The sequence below is a fragment of the Rhincodon typus genome, chromosome 30, assembly GCF_021869965.1.
Source record: "Rhincodon typus isolate 14 chromosome 30, sRhiTyp1.1, whole genome shotgun sequence".
Taxonomy (NCBI): domain Eukaryota; kingdom Metazoa; phylum Chordata; class Chondrichthyes; order Orectolobiformes; family Rhincodontidae; genus Rhincodon; species Rhincodon typus.
Genome location: NC_063361.1, coordinates 24,292,734 through 24,316,778, shown reverse-complemented (window position 1 = coordinate 24,316,778; position 24,045 = coordinate 24,292,734). Strand labels below are relative to the sequence as shown.

At 39.4% G+C, this 24,045-nt stretch overlaps 1 protein-coding gene across 2 annotated transcripts; it reads left to right on the top strand.

The window, feature by feature from the left end:
- The first annotated feature begins 508 nt into the window (after positions 1-508).
- On the top strand, positions 509-16,196 carry rundc1 (RUN domain containing 1). 2 transcript variants are annotated; one of them, XM_048614756.1, is made up of 6 exons: positions 509-965; positions 4,553-4,561; positions 7,299-7,457; positions 11,776-11,974; positions 12,765-12,872; positions 13,412-16,196. In XM_048614756.1, exons 1-6 carry the CDS (start codon positions 585-587, stop codon positions 14,263-14,265), a joined length of 1,710 nt encoding a protein of 569 aa, XP_048470713.1. In that variant the 5' UTR covers positions 509-584; the 3' UTR covers positions 14,266-16,196. The 2 variants fall into 2 exon arrangements, with proteins under 2 accessions (XP_048470713.1, XP_020371114.2); XM_020515525.2 differs by lacking the exon at positions 4,553-4,561.
- Positions 16,197-24,045: the final 7,849 nt, after the last annotated feature.

Below are 24,045 nucleotides of genomic sequence, written 5' to 3'. Positions count from 1 at the left end.
ATAGAACAGTTGCTTTGCTTTAGAACCCATACAAATGAAAATGACAGTCCCTGTGGCATCATGATTGTGTCTCTACCTGAGTGGAGTTTGAGTCCCAATTGCTCCAGAGGTACGTCATAACATGCCTGAGTCTCATAGTGAGAGAACACTGCTGTTAGTCTGCCTTTCTTACGACCAAATTCAGAGGGACTTCACCCTTCTAAACTTGGAATGATTGCAGTACAGGAGGCCATTCAGCCCATTATGCTTGTAACAACTCAGTCACAATCCCACAGATGTTTTTTCCTTCAGGTAATTATTCAGGTCTGCTTTGAAAGCCACGATTGGATAGCCTCGATCGTTAACAACTTGCTGCCCAAAGAAAGGGTGCTCTTGTCGCCGCCAACGTTTGCCTTAGATCGACTGGAACCAGTTTCTAGAACATTCCAAGTGCTCACCTGGCGACGTCACGACGGCGATGCAGTGACGTGCGTGATGATGTGGCGGCCGGGCGTAACGTCAGGTGCGCTGTTCCCACAAGATGGTGGCTGTCCTCCGGATGCTCTGAAGCTGCGGTGAGATTTGACCGTGTCAAGCGGTTCGGGATGGACGACATGTCTCTCTCGGACACTGAGAGGTTGGCCGGGGAGCGCTGGGCCCCGGTTGGGGCGGTGGCCAGCCCCGAGGAAACGGAGAAGGCGGCCATCCCGCCCGAGGTAGGCCTGGTGTGCGGCGGCGCTGCCGCCGGAGTGGCAGTGATGGCGGAGAAGATGCAGCGGCTAGAGAGCGAGCAAGAGCTGCTGAACTCGTCGCTGCTCGCCCTCACCTCGCACTTCGCCCAGGTCCAGTTCCGCCTCAAGCAGATCGTCAACGCTCAGAGCGACGAGAAGGAGCGGCTGCTGAAGGAGCTGGAGGACTTCGCCTTCAAAGGCTGTCCGCAACCATTTATCACCCGGGCTGTGGACGGGCAGCACCTGGACAACGCGGTAAGGGACATCATTTTCACTCAACCTACTGCAGAATCCACATTTTTTTTAACATAAAAGTCTATTTAAATTTGAATGCAATGGAAGAAAATGACTTGCCAAGTCTGAGAATTTTCGGGTTTAAAAGTGGTAGGAAGCTGGCAATCATAATCAACTACTAACAAATCAGATATGCTGAAACTCGTTTCCAGTGTGGCAAGATTATGGCCCATTTCTCTTCTACTCCCCCGCCCATCTTCTGTTTCCAGTTTGTAGTTTAGTATGTAAAAAAAAAAGTGCCAAATCAGCCAACCTGACCTACCTCAACTTGTATATAGATAAGTGTGGAGCTGGAGGAATACAGCAGGCTAGGCAGCATCAGAGCAGGAAAGTTGATGTTTCTGATTGCCTTCTGAAGAAGGATCCTGACCTGAAATGTCAACTTTCCTGCTCCTCTGATGCTGCCTGGCCTGCTGTATTCCTCCAGCTCCACACTGTGTTAGCTCTGACTTCGGCTTGCGCAGTTCTTGCTACCTCCAAGTTGTATGATCTTTTTATTAATGACTTGCTATAATAAAATGCATATCTCATTCAGACATCCAGCCTGGAGTATACTTAATGATGCAACCTCAACAGCCTACTGCATTAAAGAATCCCTCAGATTTCCTACCCTTTTGAGAGAAGAAATTCCTTTTCATTTCTGTCCCTGGGTGACCCTTACTCTGAGATAATGCCTTCAGGTCCCAGGTCCAAGGTCCATGATCCATCCACAAGGGAAAAAAACTTTAAAATATTTGGAAAAGCAGGTGATGAAAATGATACAAACAGTTTAGAGATAGTAATAGGTTAAGTAAGTGGACAGAATGTTAGCAAGTGGAATGCAATGTCAGATGATGTGAAGTTAATTTAAAGTAAAACAAGAGTCACTTTATTTAAATAGAGAAACACTACAAAAAGCTGCAATTCAAAGCGATTTAGGAGTACTTGTTCACAAAACAAGGGTAGCGCACGCAAGCAGCAGCTCCAGATTCACTAGGATAATCCCTGGTATGAACAATGGTTGAGTTCTACTTGTTGCAATTTAAAAGAATGATAGATGGTCTCATTGAAACATATAGAATGCTTAAGGGGCTTGACAAGGTAAATTCTGAGAGGATGGTTTCCCTCTTGGGAGTATCTAAGATCAGGGAGCATAATCTGAGAATTAAGGGGTACTAATTTAAGGCTGAGATGAGGAGGAATTTCGAGTGTTGAGCCTTTGGAACTCCTTACCACAGAAAAGGGTCAGTATCTTTGTGTATATTTAAGGCAGCGATAGACCCTTCCTTGATCAGTAGTGGAACCAAAGTGGATGTGAAGAGTGACAATCAGCTGTAATCATTTTCAATGGTGAAGCAGGCTTAAGGGGGTGAATGGCCTACTACAGCTCCTATTTCATATAACCTCTGCATCTACCCTTTCAAGCTGCCTAAAAGTCTAAGGTTCTCCTCCAAACTCAAATGAGTCTAGGCCCAACTCACTTAGATTAGCAGTGTAGTGGACAGCGAAGAAGGTGACCTCAGAGTACAATGGGCTGAGGAGTGGAAGATGGAGCTTAGTTTAGATAAATGTGAGGGGCTGCATTTTGGAAAGGCAAGTCAGGGCAGGACGTACACATTAATAGTAAGGTCCCAGGGAATGTTGCTGAACAGAGACCTTGGAGTGTAGGTTCAAAGTTCCTTGAAAGTGGAGTCATAAGTAGAGAGGATAGTGAAGAAGTTGTTTAGTATACTTGCCTTTATCAGTCAGTGCATAGAGTACAGGAGTTGGGAGGTCATGTTGCGGCTGGACAGGACATTGCTTATACCACTATTGGAATACTATGTACAATTCTCGTCTCCCTGCTGTAGGAAGGATATTATGAAACTTGAAAGGGTTCAAACAGATTTACAAGGATATTGTCAGAGTTGGAGGGTTTGAGCTTTAAGGACAATGGCCTGCTAGGCTGGTGTTATTTTCCCTGGAGAGTCAGAAGCTGAGGGGTGACCTTGTAGAGGTTTATAAAATCATGAGGGGCATGGATAGGGTGAATAGCCAAGGTCTTTTCCCTGGGGTGGGGCGAGTCCAGGTCTAAGGTGAGAAGGGAAAGATTTAAAAGGGACCTAAAGGACAATTTGTTTTCACGCAGAGGGTGTTGCATGTATGGAATGTGCTGCTGAAAGCAGTTTTTAACTATACATATTTCTAAAGTGCTAGTTAATCAGTGAGCCCACGAATACTGTCCAATTTTAAAGGTTGACTGCAGCATAGATTTCTTGTATGTATGCTTAATGGATTTTAATACTTATTCAGTTGTAATATGTGTAAATAGCATGCTGACATTTTGGATTTTTCCTACAATGGCCAACAAGTCACTTGTCCAAATGTAGCATATTACAAAAAAATAAAGCATTTGGACACTCTTCAAAAATATCGCTATCCAAATTGTAGAAAGATACAAATAATTGGGAGATTGCACCAAACTATCCCAAATAAACACATTGCCTTAATGATCCATACAGTTTTTTGTGTAATTGAACTTATTTTACAAATTTTTTTCTGTACTGGATATGAATTTACATCAATTCTCAAGGGAATTATACCATGCTTGTTGCTTTCTTGAATGAATAGATTTAATTCATTTTAGAATGTAACATTTCAACAGGATAAACAAAATAATTCTTTTAACCACTATGCAAATCAATATTGGCCTTGAGAAAGCAGGTGTTTTTGAAGTATGTTTTGCATCTTTGCAAGTGTATTAAAATTGTAACTGTACATATGCTGTTGCTAGATCTTGAAAGCAAGAGCTTACATTACCTATACTACAAGGTTAAAAGATTAGAAAATCAATGTAAAATACTGATGAAAAGGAAAGGCGGGTCAAGTGTGCACTTGGCATTTAATATTAAGACAAAAAGTATTGAAGATGGTTTACTGTTTTGCTGGCTGTGCTCTTTCCTCCATCAAATTACTTGGCCATAGTGATAACTGACCATAGTGATATTGAGGTCTTTTTACAAATTTCTATAGGAGATGAGGGACAAATTTTCCATTACTGGTCTTTGTCTTCAATACCAATGACAAAGTAACCTGCCTACCTTTAGAATTGCTGCTACATATTATACATGTGATATTTGAGATGACATCATAAACCATATTCAAAAATCTCAAGTGACAGGTTTCCAAAATTTTCAATTTTGCTTAATTTGTAACCACTATATTTACATTTGGAAATTTGAGGATTCTTTAACTTGCAATATTCTTTTGGCTAAATAAGTAATTCATGAGATACAAATCACCTCTAAATGTACTCTTTAGGATTGTTGCTGACTAATAAAGTAGACAGTTGCTAATAACTGGTCAATTTTGCAAATGGCTGAGTCTTCTGGTTCGGTTTGCATACAGATAAAGATTTGAAAATTTTATCCATGTAGCATAGTTTAATTTGGAGTGAAAAGTTTGATAAGAAGGATAATTCTGAGATTACTGATCTAAAGCAACAGAAATTGGGAAGAAATTTAGTTGCTACTCATTAAAATGGCTCTAATCTTCTGTTTTTTGTTTTATTGATCCTGCCTAACCAACAGGAAGGATTGGTAAGTTTATATTCAAAGTTTAATGTCTTTATCTAGATTACTGATAATTGTCTTTTCTAATAATGCGTATCACAAAATATTGTTTTCTTTTTGTTAAAGTAACAGCTTGCCAGGTAATGTAGCCCTTTTTGACAGTGAGCTGTCGGTTGAAAAGAGGGAAGTTCTCATCACATCTACTTTTTAGCTGTGGTCCCCTGACTTCTGGAGCCGGCAAGCTGTTTTTTTTTTTTTTTTTTGTGCGCTCAGATTGCTGTTGATCAAGTGTAGCCGGGTCTTTAGCCATCTGAGTAATTGTTACTGAGCGGCAGATCTGACCCTGCAAAAGTAACTTCTGTATTTGTATAATGTTTTAACCTTAAGGACTTTTAAATCCCTTTTTAAAACCATCTTAAAAGGTTTGAGTGAAACATATTTCAGCATCTGCCTTAATTCCATAGTCCAAATGTTATTTTACACAATGAAAAGGTTTGTCATTTAGATCTCGGTAGTTTTCATTTCGTGTTTGGCCGTCTGTGGAATTCTTTAGTGACTGGCTGTTTGGACAGCGTGTTGACCTCCAAAGGGCACACAAGGAAACACCATCATAGAACATTGTAATCATTTCAGTTACAAGAAAGGCAGTGTTTTTTGCCACAGATTAATAATGTAACAAAGTAGAAATTTGCTGCTAAAGAGAGCAAATTAACTGAAGTTCAATGAACCAACTTTGACCAAAAAGCAATAGATTAATTTGCATGATTCAAGAACTGCAAAAAATAATGTGTCCATTTGGTCCTTGCATATCTTACATGCACAACTGTAAACAAGAATTTGCTTGCCCTGTATAATCATGTTCAAAGACCCTTGATGTTAATTACAATAAGTTTTATTTCATGTTAATTTTATCAGACTTTTGTTCCCTTGAGACCTCAAACTATTGAACACCTTGCTTTGCCTTGTACTGCTACAATTTGCAGGGTTTTTTAGCAATTCTTTTAGTCTGAAACTGTTTGCCAGATTGCTGTTGGGATGCAAGAGTAGCTTACAATGACTGTTCTATCTCAAAAGATAAAGTAGATTACAGGCTGCAGCTAGAAGAACACAACTCAGGACCAAGGCTGCGTTAATTGGGATGTATAAATGTGTTTACAAATTGCTGACTTGGTTTGCCCCTGCTGGTATTCACAGCTTGCGCAGATAGGAAGTGCAATGCTGAAGTATATTTTAATTCTTTGAAGGGACATATTGGCTTTATTTGTAACACCCATGTGTATTGCCCAGCCCTAATTGGGTTTGAACTGAGCACAGTTTGTCACATCATTTCAACGATCAGTTGAGTCAGCCATGTTGCTATAGGTCTGAAGTCACTTGAGCTGTGTGAACAGCTGTTTCCTTCCATAAAAGATGGGTTTTTAATGACAATTGATGATTGCTCATGATAACTACCACTGAGGCTGATGTGCAATTCCAGATTTTATTTATTGAATTTAAGTTTTACCAGTTGACATGGGGAATTTGAAACCTTGCTCCCAGAACATCAAATTGTGCCTCTTGAATACTAATCCAGTGACATTATCAAGATGATGTCACCTTGATAGTCATATGTTGGATTTGAGGTTTAGGCCTCTAGTCCAACTTAGATTTGTTATGCATATATTCATGATGGAGCTCAGCCTGGTGGGTGCAGGAATTTGATGGGTTTAGTGCCAAATCTTAGGTACAAATGATTAACCACACTGAGTCAGGGTGGTGTTTATTGTCTGATGCCATAAGGAACGGACTCAAAGTCAGGGACCGTTAGGTGAATTGTGTACTTCAAAACTAGAAGGTTCAAAGTTTTACATTGTATGCAAGAGTGCACCATTGTGAAATTGAAGGAGGAAGGATCGTTTTGAGCTTGCATGAAGTTGGATGAGTGAATTAATAACCATGCCAGCATAGAATTGGTGGAAGAGGCTGTGTTTGTCCCACATGGAATTTCAAGAGGAAGAAGGGGAGGGCTAATTTGAACATAGACGGTGAAGCAGCTTTGACGTTATTTCCAGCTTTCTATATTCCATATCTGAAAATTTTGAAATTAGGGTATTCTATAAATGCTCATTTTAAAAATTGCTATTTTGAAGCTACCTGCAGTTTCAACATCGAAAGTGTAAAATGCAACAATTTATCTCAAATATAGTAGGAACTGCAGATGCTGGAGAATCTGAGCTAACAAGGTGTAGAGCTGGATGAACACAGCAGGCCAAGCAGCATCAGAGGAGCAGGAAGGCTGGCGTTTCGGGCCCAGACCGATTTCTGAAGAAGGGTCTAGGCCCGAAACATCAGACTTCCTGCTCCTGTGCTGCTTGGCCTGCTGTGTTCATTCAGCTCTACACCTTGTTATCTCAATTTATCTCATAGCACCTTTAGCGCTGAAAACCTTGCTATTGCTTTAGATTACTTTCAACCCTGTTTCAAGTTTGTTTATTACATTCATCCCTGTAGGATGTAGCTGCACATGTTGTGTTTTGTTAATTTTTTTTGTGTATATTTCTAACTTGACTAACTTAATCTAATTTGTTGACTATATAACATTCCTGAGTATTGTATTCAATAACACTGGATTTCAAATCATTCTCTGGTTTCTGTAGACTTGCAAATATGTGTTCATGAATAATAAAGCTTCAGTTTTCCCAGCATTTGGCCAACTTGGATAGAACCTGCGATTGTAATGTGCATTTGAAAACACAATTTTTTTTTTTTTTCCCCCCTTTCTTAGAGTGAAAGGGAAAAACTTGAACGACTCGAGGCCCAACGACAGAAACAAAGAGAGTTGATTATACAGCTAAAGACACAGCTGGATGACTTGGAGACATTTGCTTACCAAGAAGGCAGCTACGAATCCCTTCCTCAGTCAATAGTCCTAGAACGGCAGCGGGTAAGGCTTGTGACTTTATATAGTTGAAACTCATTGTACAATAAATGTCTTTTCTCATGTCATTCATAATCAATTTAATCTAGCGGCGTAGTCAACCAAAAATAACTACTAATATTTCAACAGCTTTAAAGCGTTTGGATCTGGATCTTTTGTGTCAAGACAACCAGAGAAGGCTGTGTGGCGTAGTGGTTCTGGGAACACAGTTTTGAATTCCACCATGGCAAATTGTGAAATGTGAATTCAGTTGAAATCGGCAGCTAAAAGCTAGACTGGTGACCATGTAACAATAGTTATTAAAGAAAAACTGTCCTCTTAAGGATGCAGATTTCCTTCCCTACCTGGTAACTCCAGACCCACAACAATGTGGTTGACTCTTAATTGACCTCAGAAATGGCCTAGCAAGTCATTCAGTTCAAGAGCTGATAAGGATGGGCAATAAATGAAAGCCTTGCCAGTGATTCCAAGAATGGAAAAATAGCTAATTACATAAAGAACACTTCATGTGCGTCAACTGTCAGCATAGTGAAAATCCAGAACCATCTCCACCTTAAAAACATTCAGGGCTGGGACTGTCTTAGTTTCAACCAAAACTGACTTTTGTTAGGAAAGTGCACACTATGGCACCAAAAGAAGGTAAGTAGATTTAAGATGCACATAAAAAATATCACACAGTTACTGGGGAGCTGAATGACCTATCTCTGTTCTTGAATTCCTAAGTAAGTCATTCCTCCAAATCCTCAAGGGCTCTTTCTGAGAAGCCATGCGAATGATAAAATGTTGAGTTTGGTTGGCTCGCCGAGCTGATTTCTTGTATCACAGATGTTTCATTACCATGCTGGGTAACATCCTCAGTGCAGCCTCCGATGAAGTGTCAGTGTGCTTTCCCGTCTGGTTTTAAACTGTGGGGTCCGTTGAGCTGGATTGCCTCGCTTCCGGTTTTCCTATGTAGTGGAATGTATACGGGGTCGAGTTCAACGTGTTTATTAATAGCATGCTTTGTGGAGTGCCGGGCTTCTAGGAATTCTCGTGCCTGTCTCTGCCTAGCTTGTCCCAAAATTTTGGTGTTGTCCACATGCCACGCTAGGTGCAGACAGGCATGAGAATTCCTAGAAGCCAGGCACTCCACAAAGCATGCTATTAATAAACACGTTGAACTCGACCCCGTATACATTCCACTACATAGGAAAACCGGAAGTGAGGCAATCCAGCTCAACGGATCCCACAGTTTAAAAACCAGGCGGGAAAACACACAGACGCTTCATCGGAGGCTGCACTGAGGATGTTACCCAGCATGGTAATGAAACGTCTGCGATACAAGAAACCAGCTCGGTGAGCCAACCAACCTCAATACCCACAACCCGAGCTACAAATCTACTCCAAAACCTTTAGAATGATAAAATGTGCAAGTATGGAGCTCATTTAAAAAATAGGTTAAAAATCGCAGATACGCAATTTTTCCCCTGTGGATGTTGGTGGTTTTTTTTTTACTTTTTTTGGCATGGGCAAGGGAATTCATAATTTGTGACTTCACAGATACAGACAATTTACTGTATCCACTTGTTTTTTTTTTAAGAAATTGCATTTACGTGGAGGGTTTTGCTTAATGTCGTCCCCCAGCATTCTACACTTAATGTGCTGATTTTGAAGTGTTGTCATTATTGTAATGTAGGAAGCATAGCATACTACTGCAAACAAATTTAAATAGCCAGTCTGTTATTACCGACTGGGAAATAAAATTCAGTCAAGATAAAGTTTCTCTTTAAATAGTGCTGTGATTCTTTATACACACCTGAAAGGCAAACTAAGTTAAAACTTTGAGGAGACTTGTAGCTCGGGTTGTGGATGAGGTTGTAGAGTTGCTCGCTGACCCGGTGTATTTGGTTGCAGACGTTTCATCACCCTGTTAGGTAACATTGTCTGTGTGCCCCCTGTGAAGCGTCCGTGTTCTATCCTGCTTGTTATTTATATGCCTCTGTTTGCTAGAGTGGTTGGCATTTCTTCCGGTTCTGTTTTTAAGTGGTTTGTATATCTGGTCCAGTTCAATGTGTTTGGAGTTCTGGTTGGAAAGCCAGGCCTCCAGGATTCCCCTTGCATGTCTGTTTGGCTTGAGCTATTATGGATGTGTTGTCCCAGTCGAAATTCGTGTCCTTCTTTGTCAGTGTGTATTGAGACCAGTGAGAATCGGTCTTGTCTCTTGGTGGCTAGTTGGTGTTCATATATCCTTATTGTCAGTTCTCTTCTCTTCCGGTTTGACTTGTGTAGTGTTTCTAACAGTCTTTGCATGGTATTTTGTATGTTACGTTAGTTTTATTTGTGGGTATGGGATCCTTTACGTTCATCAGTAGCTGTCACAGGGTGGTTGTTGGTTTGTGGGCTACCCTGATACCTAGAGGTCTGAGTAGTCTTGTGGTCACCTTTTTATGTCTCTGCATGGCAGGGTGACTAGTGTGTCTGGCCATGTTTTGTGTTGTGTTGTCTTGTTGTGATCTGTCATGGAGATAACAGCAGATTGTGCTGTTTGGATATCCATTCCTTTTATAAACTCCATATAAGTTCTCCTGGAATTGCACAAAGCAGAACAGGTTGCTGCAGTGTGTTATGGCCCTTTTGAATAATGTCCTGATACAGCTCTGTTTATGGGTGTTGGGGTGGTTGCTGGAGTAGTTAAGTATATGGTCCATACGTGTGGTCTTTATGCACTAGTCTGCAGTTCCCTGTTGTTGCATTCTATCATTACATCTAGGAAGGAGTCAATTATTGTTCTCTTTTTGTGAATTTTATTGCGGTGAGGATGTTGTTTAGGTGTCGGTGGGTTTCTTCAAGTCTTGTGCGTTTGATAGTCACAAAGATGTCATCTACATAGCGGACCCAGAGTCTGGGTTGTATAGTGGGGAGCGCTGTCTATTCTAACCTTTGCATTACTGCTTCTGCAATCAGTCCTGATATAGGGGATCCCATTTGGTGTTTCGTTGATTTGTTTGAATATACAGTCGTTTGAAGGTGAAGTGGGTTGTGAGGCACAGATCCAGTAGTTTTAGGGTGCCGTCCTTGTTGATGCTGTTGGTGTTGTGGAGTGCCTGCCTTCCTGATTCGTCCAGCTGTGTGGCAATTGTCTCTTTTTTGTACAGTTCGATGTTTATGGATGTAAATAGTGCTGTGACGTCGAAGGATATCAGTATCTCGTCCTCCTTCTATTCTAGTGTCCTTGTTGAAGTTGGAGAACTCTTGGGAGGACTGGATCGAGTGGGTAGTGTTGTCAACTAAGTATTTTCAGTTTCCATTGTAGTTCTTGCTAGTCTAATTGTTGGTGTGCTTGTTAGTGAGACAATGGGTCTGAGGGGGGCCCCTCGCTTGTGTACCTTGGGGAGTCCATAGAAGCTGAGTGTGTTGGATCCCTTTGGCTTCTCTCTTTTTGCACAATTTCCTGCTTGTATTTGTGGAGGCGGTTGTGGACATCATTGATCATAACCCTTATCATTCTGTTCAGCTGTTCTTCATGTCTGTGGATTGTTGATCAGTGGTTTATATCTTAAGCTTTGTGGTAGTACCTGTTTTCTGAGGCATTCATGCAGGAAGCACAGTTGTTCGTGGGTTGTGTGCAAACAGATGGCATTTGTCTCCCATCTAAATGCCAGTTTGAGGATGTTGTGGCCATCGGTGTTTCAAAGTTTGAGAAGATTTGTACTTCCGGTTGTAGATGGGGTTGTAGCTCGCCAAGCCAGTGTGAACTGGACCCAATATACAAACCACTGAAAAATAGAGCCGGAAGTAATGCCAACTGTGCCAGCCAACAGGCATATAAATAACAAGTGGGGCCGAACACTACTTCACTGGAGGCGCATTGACAATGTTACCTAGCAGGGTGACGAAACATCTGCAACCAGACACACTGGCTCAGTGAGCAAGTCTACAACTGCAAACTAGGTTTAAAAATCATACCTGAAAGATGACACTTCTGATTCAGTAATACTGAGTGAATGCTGCACAGAATTGTTGGCCTAGATTATACACTTTGTTTCTGGGATTGGGGCTTGGAGCCATAACTTTGATCCAGGTGAGGAATGCCACTGAGCCTAGGCTAACATTGTTGGGCTCTATACCAGCAAGCTGCTAGTTTGCAGCCACAGCTTTTAAGCATAAGGGGGAAGGAGAAGCGAGAGTGCAGGCTTACAGGAACAGAGAATATCAGCAATATTGTTTTAAACTTCTTAATGGCAGAACATTTGCAAGTCTGCCTTAAGTGAGCCTTTAAAATTTGGTGAAAAGGTGGGTCTACAGAAGAAATGTGTTTTGATGTCTGTCTGTGTTCTTTAATCAGGTAATCATAGATGAATTGGTTAAAAAGCTGGATGTAAATCTAAATGAAGATTTTAGCAATTTGTCGCCAGAAGAACTCAGACAACGTGTTGATGCAGCAATTGCTCAAATTGTGAATCCAGCAAGAGTGAAGGAGCAGCTGGTGGAGCAGCTTAAAACTCAGATTTGTGACCTTGAAATGTTCATCAACTTTCTGCAGGGTAAGTAGAACAATTGTTATAGTCTCTCTAGCCGCTCACATTTATTGTATTTATTGAGCCTAAGATCAATTAGCTGACCTTTTTTAGAACTTGTGTTGCATGTACAAAGAGAGCATGTCAGGAAACAATTCCAGGGGACACCATTTTTACCACACTCAGCCTTGCTTTGCCCACCCTTTCCCCAAAAAGATTCCTGGTGTAATTTGAAAAATGACTTGTAGTGGATGCGCCAATCAAAACAATTAAAATACAACTAGCTACAGGATTTGCAATTGTACAGTAACCATACTTGTTCTGATCATTTTTATGTTCTCTCTTGCCACCCCTCATCACGACCACGACCACTACCACTACCACCACACACCCTCTTCCCCAAAACGTGTCGCTGGGTCTTAAAAACTGTAATCTCTTGACCAGAGAAAGAACTCTGTTTAAGATTATGCTTTTTTTATTGCTGTTCGTTTCAGCTTACTAAATTTGGGAGCAAATTCTGATACTTTTTCCAGGTTATCAGGTGATCTCAACTCACTGGCAGAAAGCATTTTATCACTGAGTCTTAAAGGTCATGTGTGATAGGTGATGTGTAGTTTTGATTCTGATCTTAAATTAACATGAACTGTTTTTGTTTTTCTTAATTACCTGGAGTTAAAATCTGAGGTTTTGCCTGACTATGTAATTATATAATATGTTCAGATTATGGAGTTTTTTTTTTAAAGCTCAGTTTGATTGAACTGGTGACCCACAAATTTTGCCAAAATGATATGATCTCTACACTTGCTTTCATTCCCAGATGAAGTTGGAAACCCTCCGCAGGCTCAGAATGGAAGGTGCACGTGCAACGTGCACGGAGTGAAAGATTCTCCCGCATCAACTGCAAAATTGTCAGGTGGCAGTCATGGTGAGGTTCAGTTTTACTGATTCATCTTATTTCTGGGTGTGATGGGCTATTGTGATACTTTTTAGATAAATGTCATTATTCAAAGAGCCTCCACATTCTAAATAAAACATGGTTATATTCCCAAAGTGTTAGTGGTTGGTCTTCTGACTTGTACAGAGTAATTCAACCGAGTGATCTTTTTTTTTTTTTTTTTTTTTTTGAAAAAAAGATGTCACCTACCTCTACATTTAATGTACGCTTTCTTTCTTGCCTCTCCACTCCTGTCTCATCTATATAACCTGATTTTTGAAAGTAAAATCTAATGCTTATAAAAATCATCTTTAAAATGCAATACATATTTTCACCTTTACAAAGCAACAATCTGGGAAAATCTAAGGGTACCTCTGGGACTTTTTATAAGGGCTGTTTATAGTTGTCACTGCACATCAATGGTGATTTAAAGACCACAAACTCATGTGGCAAGAGATGGCATTATATATGTGCAAGTATTATCTAATTTCTGTTGGGAGTATATTGAAATTTTTTTTGTTGCTTTGCAGTGGATCGTGAAACAGCTAGAAAGATGAGAGAGACTGGGTTAAACCTTGTTCGCAGAGCGCTGGCCATATTGCAAATATTTGCTGTTAGTCAGTTTGGATGTGCTGCTGGTCAGATTTCACGTGGAGTATGGCAGCCTGATGAAACAGACAAGGACTACAATCCCCTGCTACTTAAACTAGAAAGTGCTGTAGATAAAGTGAAACAGCTGGCATTGAGACATCAACAGGATGACGAGCATGTAATCAGTAGCCGTGACTTTTATCTTCAGAAGAATGAACTCATAACTGCTGTACGAAAAGAGTTGTCAATAGCTCTCAGAGACCTGATGAGCCATGGTTTGTATGCCTCCTCTCAAGGAATGAGTTTGGTCCTAGCACCAATTGCGTGCCTCCTTCCCTCACTCACCTCTCCACAAACCATGCATCCCTGGCAACTTTTTGTGAAGTACTACAATACCAGAAATGGTAGAGCTTTTGTAGAGTCTCCTGCTCGCAAGCTGTCTCAATCCTTTGCCTTGCCAGTGACTGGGAGTGGCATTGTAACTCCAAAACAAAGTTTACTTTCTGCAGTACACACTGTGCTCACTGAACATGACCGTTACAAGCGCAGTGCGGATTCAGAATTTAAGGCCTTAATATGCATGGCACTGAATGAACAGCGCTTGGTTTCCTGGGTAAACCTGATTTGTAAGTCAGGAACACTTATCCAGAGTCATTACCAGCCATGGAGCTACATGGCCTCTACTGGGTTTGAGAGTACCCTCAATATACTCAGTCGCCTCAGCAACCTGCAGTTCAGCCTTCCGGTCGATACTGCAGTTCGACAATTAAAAAATATCAAAGATGCTTTTTAATGTTTCCTGTGTATATATTTTATCCTATGAAAGATTGATTATAAATGTTTAGATTCATTGTAAGTTATGCCTCTTGCTTTGAATATTCAAACTGAAAGTTTGAAGTATGTTGAATCACAATCAATTACAATTGTATTTTAAATCAAATGTATAAATTACTGTAAATATTTAATGACAATATTTTAATATTTATAAAATATGACAGGTTGCTCATCACGGGTCACAGTGAAGTATAGGATTTTTTTTTGAACAATGGTGTTATCAGCAACTTGTGATATGACTAATGTTGTAGGAATTGTGACATTTGCACATTACATTGCAAAGCTTTAAATATATCACAGTTGGAGTTTAAATCACTACTATATAGGAAACACTAGGGAGTTGTTGGGTTTTTGTTTGTTTTTTTCGAATACATGCAACTACTGAGGACTGACCTTTGAACCTGTCACTTGATGTTTGTCTCAGTTCCTAATTGTCAGCTAGGAACTTTAGCAATAACATGACAGGACATCAGTGCTGGAGTCTGGTTAACAAGCATTAGGAGCTTTTGTGGGACCTGGAGAAGGCCAAATAGCCCTGAGCCCATTCTGCCAATTCTTAGCTTTATGGCTGACCTGCAACTTGGCTTCATGTTCCTTGGTTACAAACTCAAATTTATTTCTAATGAGGCCCCATGTTAATAGTCTCATTCCTAAGCATTTTCCTTTTCTTTTATTAGTAAGTTTAAAAGCAAGTTTTTGTTTCTCAGCTTTGTGTATTTCATAGCTTTTAATTTTTTTTTGTTTCTTTCATTGTCTCCCTGTCTATACACCAGTTCTTGACCAATGAAGGTGGTCAGGCATGCTACTTTGGGGCATGTGCAAGGTTTATTTGAGGAATGAGAACTCGGGATGTGGAATATGGCTTCAAGTTTACTCTTTCTATTTAAATAACTTAATCCTGTATGTCGTAAATCTGCACAGATCCACAGAATACCACTCCATGGCATTGAACGCTGAAGCATCATCTGAACTGTGTAGCCTGTTTAAATTTGTTCTTGTTTGGCTGGCTGTCTGTTTGTCTGTGTCATGTGTAATAGTGCAGTACTTTTTGGACATTGGGTGTGTCCTGTGTTTTGTTGGGATCATTTTCTTTCAGACATAATATTTTTCAAGGATCAACAAGAGCCAGCTGTAACTTGATGGATGTGGTTAGACAAATGTCTTAAATGGTTTGGTTACAAACATTAATAGAATTTATTTACAATTTATGTAAATATAATGTATTCTGCTATGGTGTAGTGTTTAGTGACATTGAGATGTTCTGATAAGAAAATTGAAACCCTGATTTTATATCTGTTTTTCCTTACCTTTTTCCTAGTTGTGTACTCTCAAGAAGTCATTCTGGTTAATGTTGTACATCTTATGGCCTGTAGTGCTCTTTGATATATAGAATATGAACCATGCGTGTTGGCAGAAAACATGATATAACGTTCTTTTCTGTAATCCTATTTTACACAATATTAAGTTGAAATGTAACCATGCATGTCTTAACAGTTAAGTGTAACTTATGAATCATTTTCATTGAGGTCATGAAATGGGATCATTTTGATTTTGGACACATACAGTTCATTTGATGCTGTAACCTCTGTGCCTCACAGGAGCCAGGCTAAAACCTTGGAAGGTCTAGTAGCCTGTGTGATTGTGTAATGAATTTGTTTAACAAGACATAGATCAGAAATGTTTTGTTCCTCTGGAACATTGAGTACACACTACATTAGAATTTAGGAAAGCAAAAGTTTTTGTGATATTAATGTGAAAATTGCTCTGTAAACACTATATCTCTTTTAAAAGAAACTTTATGAACAGAAGAAAAGATCCATTCTGTACATACTCCATGAGACAAGAAAATAAAAGTGGAAAGCAAGACTTTTTACCTTGCATATTTCATAACTTTGTATGTATGAAATTAATTTCTATTTTGCTAAAGATCTAAACACAAAAATGAAAACCAATTAAACCAAATTTGAGATGGTTATCTGAAATTTGTAGTGATGTTTAGCATTACAACAACTGCTGTTTGATATCAATTTCTTTTGTCTTTTCCAAAGTAATGCTGATCGACTCCAATGAGTAGTCAAATCGTATGCGGATCTAGCTGCTAGTCCTTTGGAAACTTTTAAAGAAATATTTATAACAGCAGTTGTAGAGGGATTGAGTTCAAGAGCCATGAAGTTATGTTCCAGCTATACAAAAGCCTGGTTCAGCCACATCTGGAGTACTGTCTAGTTCTGGTCACCTCATTACAGGAAAGATGTGGAAGCGTTAGAAAAGGTGCAGAGGAGATTTACCAGGATGTTGCCTGGAATGGAGGGAAGGTCTTACGAGGAAAGGTTGAGAGAGCTAGGGCTTTTCTCTTTAGAACGACGAAGGATGAGAGGTGACTTGATAGAGGTGTACAAAATGATCAGCGGTATAGATAGAGTAGACAGCCAGAGACTTTTTCCTAGGGTGGAGTTGGATTTTACAAGGGGACATAATTTTAAAGTGAGTGGAGGTAGATATCAGGGAGACGTCAGAGGTAGGTTCTTTACTCAGAGGTTGGGGCGTGGAATGCTTGACGGAGAGGGTAGTGGAGTCGGCCTCATTAGGGGCATTTAAGCGGCTATTAGATAGGCATATGGATGATAGTATAAGGTGGCGGTGGAGGTGGAGGTTAGATAGACCTTAGGTTTAGGGTAAAAGTTCAGCACAACATCGTGGGCCAAAGGGCCTGTACTGTTCTGTGTTCTAGCAGTTCTTTTATTTAAACAAACAGCCCCTTGTGCTTTTTTTTCCTTAAATTACATTGGATAATTTTCATTTGAAAGCATAAGCTTTTTTTTTTGAAGTCTTTATAATTTTTTTTGTAGGATATCAAATTTAATTCTCAAATCAATCTTTATATAAATGTACCTTTAGTATTTGACTCCTCTACAAGTGGAAGCATCTCTTATCACTCTTGAACCCATTGTAATTCTGAACACCCCTATTAGATCACTTTTATCATTCATCTCTTCTCAAGAGTAAGAAGCTTCCAGAATGGTCATACACCTATTAAGAAAGTATCTCTTTTTTTTAAACCAAGTTTCCCATATGGTTTATAAAATAGCTTTGCTTTTGAGTTCTAATTAGCTTAAAAATAGTCCATAGTGCTTTATTTGCACTTTATGACTTTAACATGCATTGCTCTTTTTACTGACGTATGTATCTGTGCCTTCATACTGTTTTGGTTCTATATTTCCAAAAGAGTCTGACTTCCTAATTCCTTATACCCAAAAACGCACCAACATATCCACCAATATCTAAATTCATTTCCCATTTATGAACATTATGCAAACAAATTAATGTCTTAGTTTGTACTCCACATGTTAACAGTGCTTACCTTTTTTTTTGTCATCTAGAAATAAAAGTAGTTTATCTTTGCAACATCACAGGAGTCTTGTATGGATTTAGCCTGAATATGGTGCCTTCCTTCCAAATCTATCTAGCATTTAAAGGAGGTTGTTTTTACTGCACTTCAGTATAGATATTTCCACCTCTGGGAACTTGAACCTGAGCCTTCTGACCCAGAAATAGGGACTGTTGCAAGAGCCTCGAGCAGTAATCTGCTTCTTGGGATTTCATTTGCACTTGGTCGTACAGCACAGAAACGAATCCTTCGGTCCAACCAGTCCATGCCAAACGTAATCATCCAGTCTGTCTTTATAACTCTTACCAGGATGTTGCCGGTTACAGAGGCTTAGTCTCTTCTGAACCCCCTCCAGCTTGATATTTTCCTATAACTGTGCCACTAGAACTGGACACAGTTTCCCAGAAGAGGCCTTGTCAATGTCCTGTACAACCTCAACATGATGTCCCAACCCCTATACTCAGGGCTGAGCAATGAAGGCAAGCATGCTAAATGCCTTTTTAACCACCCTGTCTACATGTGACGCAAACTTCAAAGAATTTTCTACCTGAACACCTAGGTCTCTCTGTTCTACAACACTACCCGAAGCTCTCCCATAATTGTATAAGCCCTACCCTTGTTTGTTGTACCAAAATGCAATACCCCTCATTTTATCCAGATTGAACTCCCATCTGCGGTTTTTCAGTCTGTTCTCAAACTCTAACTATTTTGAGGGCTTCAGGTGATCTCCTAATGTTTGAACACCTGTCTCATTTTGATTAAGTTGTTAGAATTTCCTCAATTTATGAATTAATCTGTAATCTATTGATACACTTCGGTAATGTGTTACGAGAATGCTGTCTCTTGGTTGAGATGCAATAATGAGCCTTCAATAGCCTTTTTAATTGAGTGCTAAAAGATCCATGATGCTCAAACAAATTTCTCTCCAACCAATATCATTAAAAATGGATTAACTAGTTATTCATCTGGTTATATTTAGGAGGCCTTTAATTTTGCTGAATTTACCCACTACAGTTACTACCCTTCCAGAAGAATTTGTGGTTGAACATTGTTTTCTGGGTTATAAATTCTTATGCTACACGATGACTCTATTCTCATGGAGTCAACACTGGTAGGCTCTGACCTCACAGTGGAAACAAATGTCTTCTGAAATTCTCTGACCTGACTGTGTGGTAAATACAAGACTCCTTGAGTAAAGGAATATCTGATCTGCTTTCCAACCTCAACTTTCAGCTGTCTAGTCTAACACTTCATCACATGTCAGGCTGCAGCCCACGAGGTGAGTCAGCAAAGTTTACCCTTGCTATGCTTTCTCACTTGACTATTGCCCCAAAATGTTCTCCTCCACAACCCATAAAGGAATATGAATATCTTGTTACACTTTACTAAAAACACATTCTTTTTTAATTCGAGGAGAAGCTAACATTAGCTTCAGTTGTGCAATGTTTTAACACTTGGATAAATGGAACAGATGGAGGGACTGTACATCATCTGATAGGTATGACATTCAGTTTTAATTTTCCCCCAAGTTCCTAAATGTTTTAAATGAATTTCAGGGCTAAATGCCAGTTATTATTTTGTAAGTTGTATGGTATTTCTAAAGCTTTAAACTGTACATCATGATACTATCAAGTGATATTTGTTGCATTTCCAAAATTAAAGTGCCAATTTGGATGTTTATTAATAATTTATATCCAGAAGTTGACCTTAATGACTTTAAATTAATACAGTTTTAGTTAGGGCTAAATTACAGATGAAGCTGACATGCAAGGTTCCACAAATATGCTAAGATATCAACATTCTAATTTTAAATTTTACTTCTAGATACAAAATTCACCCAACTTGATTTTTAAGGCAATGACTTATTTTTAAGGAGCATGCATTACTATATTTAAAAAGGTTGAAATGCAAAATGGCCACTATACTGTACACTCACCAATAAACTGAACTTCTTTAACCTATAAATCTGTACTGAAACCTCTTCTCATTCTCATTTTATGAGCTTCGGGAGTGGTGAAAGCTGTATATTGATATTTAAGAATATGGTTTGGAGTTTGTGACCATCCTGTAGCATAATTATGTGGAATGACTTATTGCTGTATTTAAAATTCTGTCAAAGTACCAAAGTGTACACAGAATCGATAAAATACTAAGAGCTTGGAGCAGGAGTAGGCCATTCAATAGGATTAGAGATGACCATCCAGCTCCATAGTGTCCCCACATGCCTTAATTACCTTTTTACCTAAAAGTGCATTGCTTTATGTCAACAACTTTCTCTGGCTTACAGGATTCCAGATTCACAACTTTTTTGCATGAAGAAATTTCTCAATCTCCTAAATGGCTGACCATGTATTGAAACACTGACCCCTATGCAGGGAACAACATTTTCTCAGTATTTGCCTTTTAAGCCCCCTCTTTATTTTTCAATTCTATCTCTCATTCTGAATGGCGGGTAATATTCACTGAATTTACTCAAACACTGTTTAGAACAAACCCTTCATTTACAGAAACCAGTCTATTGAAGTTTGCTGTCTTCTCTAGGTAAGAAGACCAAATCCGTGCGCAGTACTTCAGTTTGGTCTCACCAGTTCCCTGCGAAACTATATAATAAGGTGGCTTTACCATCATAAAGCAAGAAGGCACATGTTGACTTTTACTAATTGCTTACTGTATCTTTGTTAATTTCTATTCCCCCAAAAAGAATATATACCTTTTATATATAGACAGTTATCTTGACACAAAGTACAAGATCAGTTTCTGTCCAGAGTACATGAGCTGCCTCACTACACTTGCTATTACAGTTTGTACTTGGTTTAATTTGCATTTAATTTCCAACATTCTTTGCATGCTATCCAAGGAGATTAAAATGGGCTCCAACCCAAACTAATATTGCAAAAGGCCCTAGTGACTTTTATTTTTGCACAGTCTTAATGGTGGTTGCTTCAAACTATTTAGTATTGCCGACTGGCTAATTCCATTACTACTCAGTAGGAAAGCAGCAAGTTTCAGGCAAATCGAAGAGTTCACTAAGTTCATGGTTATCCAGTAATAATTGAATTGAATTGAATCTCTGGGAAATGCCCAGAGAGCATGTTATCCTACATCACAAAGCTTACTTGGAGTGAACTTTTTAAAAAAATTATTGGATTTCATTCCAGGTTTGATTTGCCATGGCACATTACAGGAGAAGCTGGGTGATAGAATCTCAGTACCTTTTAGAGAGACCATGTATTCTGTTCTTCCCCCTCAGGCACGCTATGTCTTGCTGGTTGTTTGCCTGGCAATGAGGCATTCTGCCAAACGATTTGACTATCTTGTTCAGGGAGCTATCTAACAGGATCCAGCATTTTTTTAATATAAAGAACCTCAACGCTATGAGCTGCAACCACTGTCTGATGGACTTGTGGTCAAATGTGTTCTTCTGCATAGCCTCTTCTCAAGGAATAGATAAAGCAAGTTGCATTTGAAAGTTCCCTGGCAACGTAGCCAAACCCATCCTTTGCAACACTGGGACAGATCAGCATATAGTCCACTTGGTGTTCATTAACAAAACGGATTACTTTACACCATCATGTTGTAACCTGTATCATCTTACCTAATCAATCAGCCTATTTGCATCCTTTCCCACTGCTATTTTCTTGCCTAATATCTCCCTCTTATTCTGTCTTAACATAATTCCTTCTAATAACTTTTCCACCATCATGGTTAGAGTGACTGGCATGTGAAATGTGTTTTAATTTATCAAAAAAATCATTCACAGGATGTGACCATTGTGGACAAGCCAGCTGCTTATTGCCCATCCCTAAATGGGTTTGAGGTTTTGTGCAATAACTATTTGAATGGCACCATTTCTGGCAATAGGAGTGAAAATGTGTCTCCTGTAATTTGCCATGTCCTTTTGCCAAACTGTTCCAGTGCAGTTACAAAAGTTGCATCTCTCCAACACTGTAGAAAATTGCCAAGCTATGTCCTCCACATGTAGTGGATAAATCCAGTTGGCCGATTTCCATCCATACAATCTCTTCCTCAAAGTGTTATCAAGCTGCACTTGCTCAGCAATAACCTCTTTGCTGATGCTCAGGCTGAGTTCTACCATGGCCACTCAGCTCCTGACTTCATTACTGCCTTGATTCAAATATTGGTAAAAGAGCTGAATTTTAGGTGTGAGGTGAGAGTGATTACAGTTGATTTCTAGACTCAATGTGGTGTGAAGGAGCCCTAGCAAAGCTAGGAATTGTGGGTAAAACCTATCACTGGTTGGAGTTGACTTTGCACAAAGGAGGAGGGGTTGTGTTTGTCAGAAGTCAGTCATCCTGGCTCCGGGACATTTCTGCAGGAGTTTTTCAAAGCAGGTGTTTTCCAATTGACCCGTTCAGAGATGTTATTACATGTCTCTGGAGTAAATGAGACTTGAATCTGGACTTCCTGTCTCTGATAGGAATACTGCCACTGCACCACAAAAGCTCCTTCCCCACATAATCTTATTCTGAAGAAGAGCTGCTACATCTTTTAACTCTCTGCTTTCTCGCCATGGATGCTACCAGATCTGCTGATTTTTCTCCAGCAATTTCTGTTCTTAATTCAGATTTCCCTGATCTACAGTTCTGTTTTATTTTGTGTTTCAATGTTAACTTCCTGTCATAATCTCTGCAGTATAAACAAAGAATCTTCCATCAAACACTCCTCGGGTTTGTATGTGCCTACTTCAAACAAATCTGGATTTGATTCCAGAGGGGACTCTCTGACTTTGATTTTGTTAAGCCCTTTAATGCAAATAATCAAAACCTGAATGCTGCTAGTTTTAGATCAAAAGTCTCAAAAAATTATCATGACCTTTCATCACATTAAATGAATGTGCCAGGTATAAGATGTAAACGATAAGCATTTTTTGTTTTTTGTGACTTCACTCACTGGAAGTGGTGTATCATTAATGGCTACTTTGATTTAAATTTTGTGGGGGCAAATGGAGGTTATAGTTAAAATGTTCTCTCAAAAGCATTAGACTGGGCTTGTTTTGTTCATAATGTTCTTCTGTAGCAACAGCACTCCTATGTAGTCACCCAGTTCAAGAATGTCATTTATAAACAAGTGAATGCTGCCATCTGCTGATCATTGGTATGACTATGTTGCAGCTCATGTGAAAGGGCAGTAACACAACGAAAGTGTCACTGAAACAAAAACACAAATTGCTGGAAAAGCTCAGCAGGTCCGGCAGCATCTGTGGAGAGAAATCAAAGTTAATGTTTCGAGTCAAGTGTCCTTCTGTGCTCCTCCAGCTCTGCAATGTTATCTCTGACTGCACCATTGACAGTTCTTACTATCTCCCTTCTTCAGATTTTCATTTTTAATGAACATCAAGGGGATGGAGTGCACTTTTGACTAGTGCCCAACAAGAAGCCTTTATCAGTTTCCCTGAGGAGGGGAGTTCGTAACTGAAAATTGCCTTGAAGTCACTGCCTTGGAATTATGTCATTAGACTACATAGGGTTCATTTATATACTGTTAATTTACAATTAATTCTTCAGCTGCTTATTTCAAGGATCCACCAAAATGACCCTGACATCAATGGGCACAATGTGGTGTAAGTTTGCCTCCAGGGTATTTTACTTGGTAAGACCATGCTTATATTATCTCCCAAACTGACATATAATTGATTCTTGTAATAAAACAGACATTACATTCTGAGGCACAAGTGTAAGGGCCAATGTTAGCTATTAGATTACAACAGAGCAGCATGCATCCAGTAGAGTGTCATGCTTTAAGTGATCTGACGTAAGGTGAAGCAGGTGAACTTTGTATCTTCAGATTACATACTATGGTACAGTGATGATATCATGAGAGTGATTCTTAAGTGTGCTGACCCTAAGACATTATGCAACCCAGCCAACTTTGCTCTGTAGTTCTTGTCATGCTATTGCTCCAGTCCTGCCTGAAAACTAACAAAAATCAGCCTTGATGCCTTCCAAACAGGACAGTAGGTGAGAAAATGAGTGAGGGAAACAAGACAAATAATTTCTTTGGAGAAGTTTTTGCAGATCTGTGAAGGGTAAAGTCTCCATATTTCAGAGTTTCTAGCAATGCATTCTAGGTTTTGGAATTCTCTCTTTAAAGTGTTGCTTCTCTACCTCTCTCTTTCATCCCTTTAAGAGAATCTTTTAATACCTTGCTTCCACAGCTTTTGATTATCTGTTTTGAAATCTCCTGTTCTTCAGTGTTGAATTGTGATTGATTTTTATTAATCAATCAATCAGGCAATCGTGTGGAATGTCTTGGGATGTTTTTCTGCATTAAAGGTGCTTTTTGTTGTATCTCATTTTGCTGTTTAGTGAAAAGATGTAATTTGACAATGTT

Bases quoted from the DNA above. Each gene is read 5' to 3' on its own strand.
- rundc1 (XM_048614756.1), top strand. From the start codon at position 585: ATGGACGACATGTCTCTCTCGGACACTGAGAGGTTGGCCGGGGAGCGC. The intron at 7,458-11,775 runs GTAAGGCTTGTG...TTCTTTAATCAG, and splicing joins TAGTCCTAGAACGGCAGCGG to GTAATCATAGATGAATTGGT. The intron at 11,975-12,764 runs GTAAGTAGAACA...TTTCATTCCCAG, and splicing joins GTTCATCAACTTTCTGCAGG to ATGAAGTTGGAAACCCTCCG.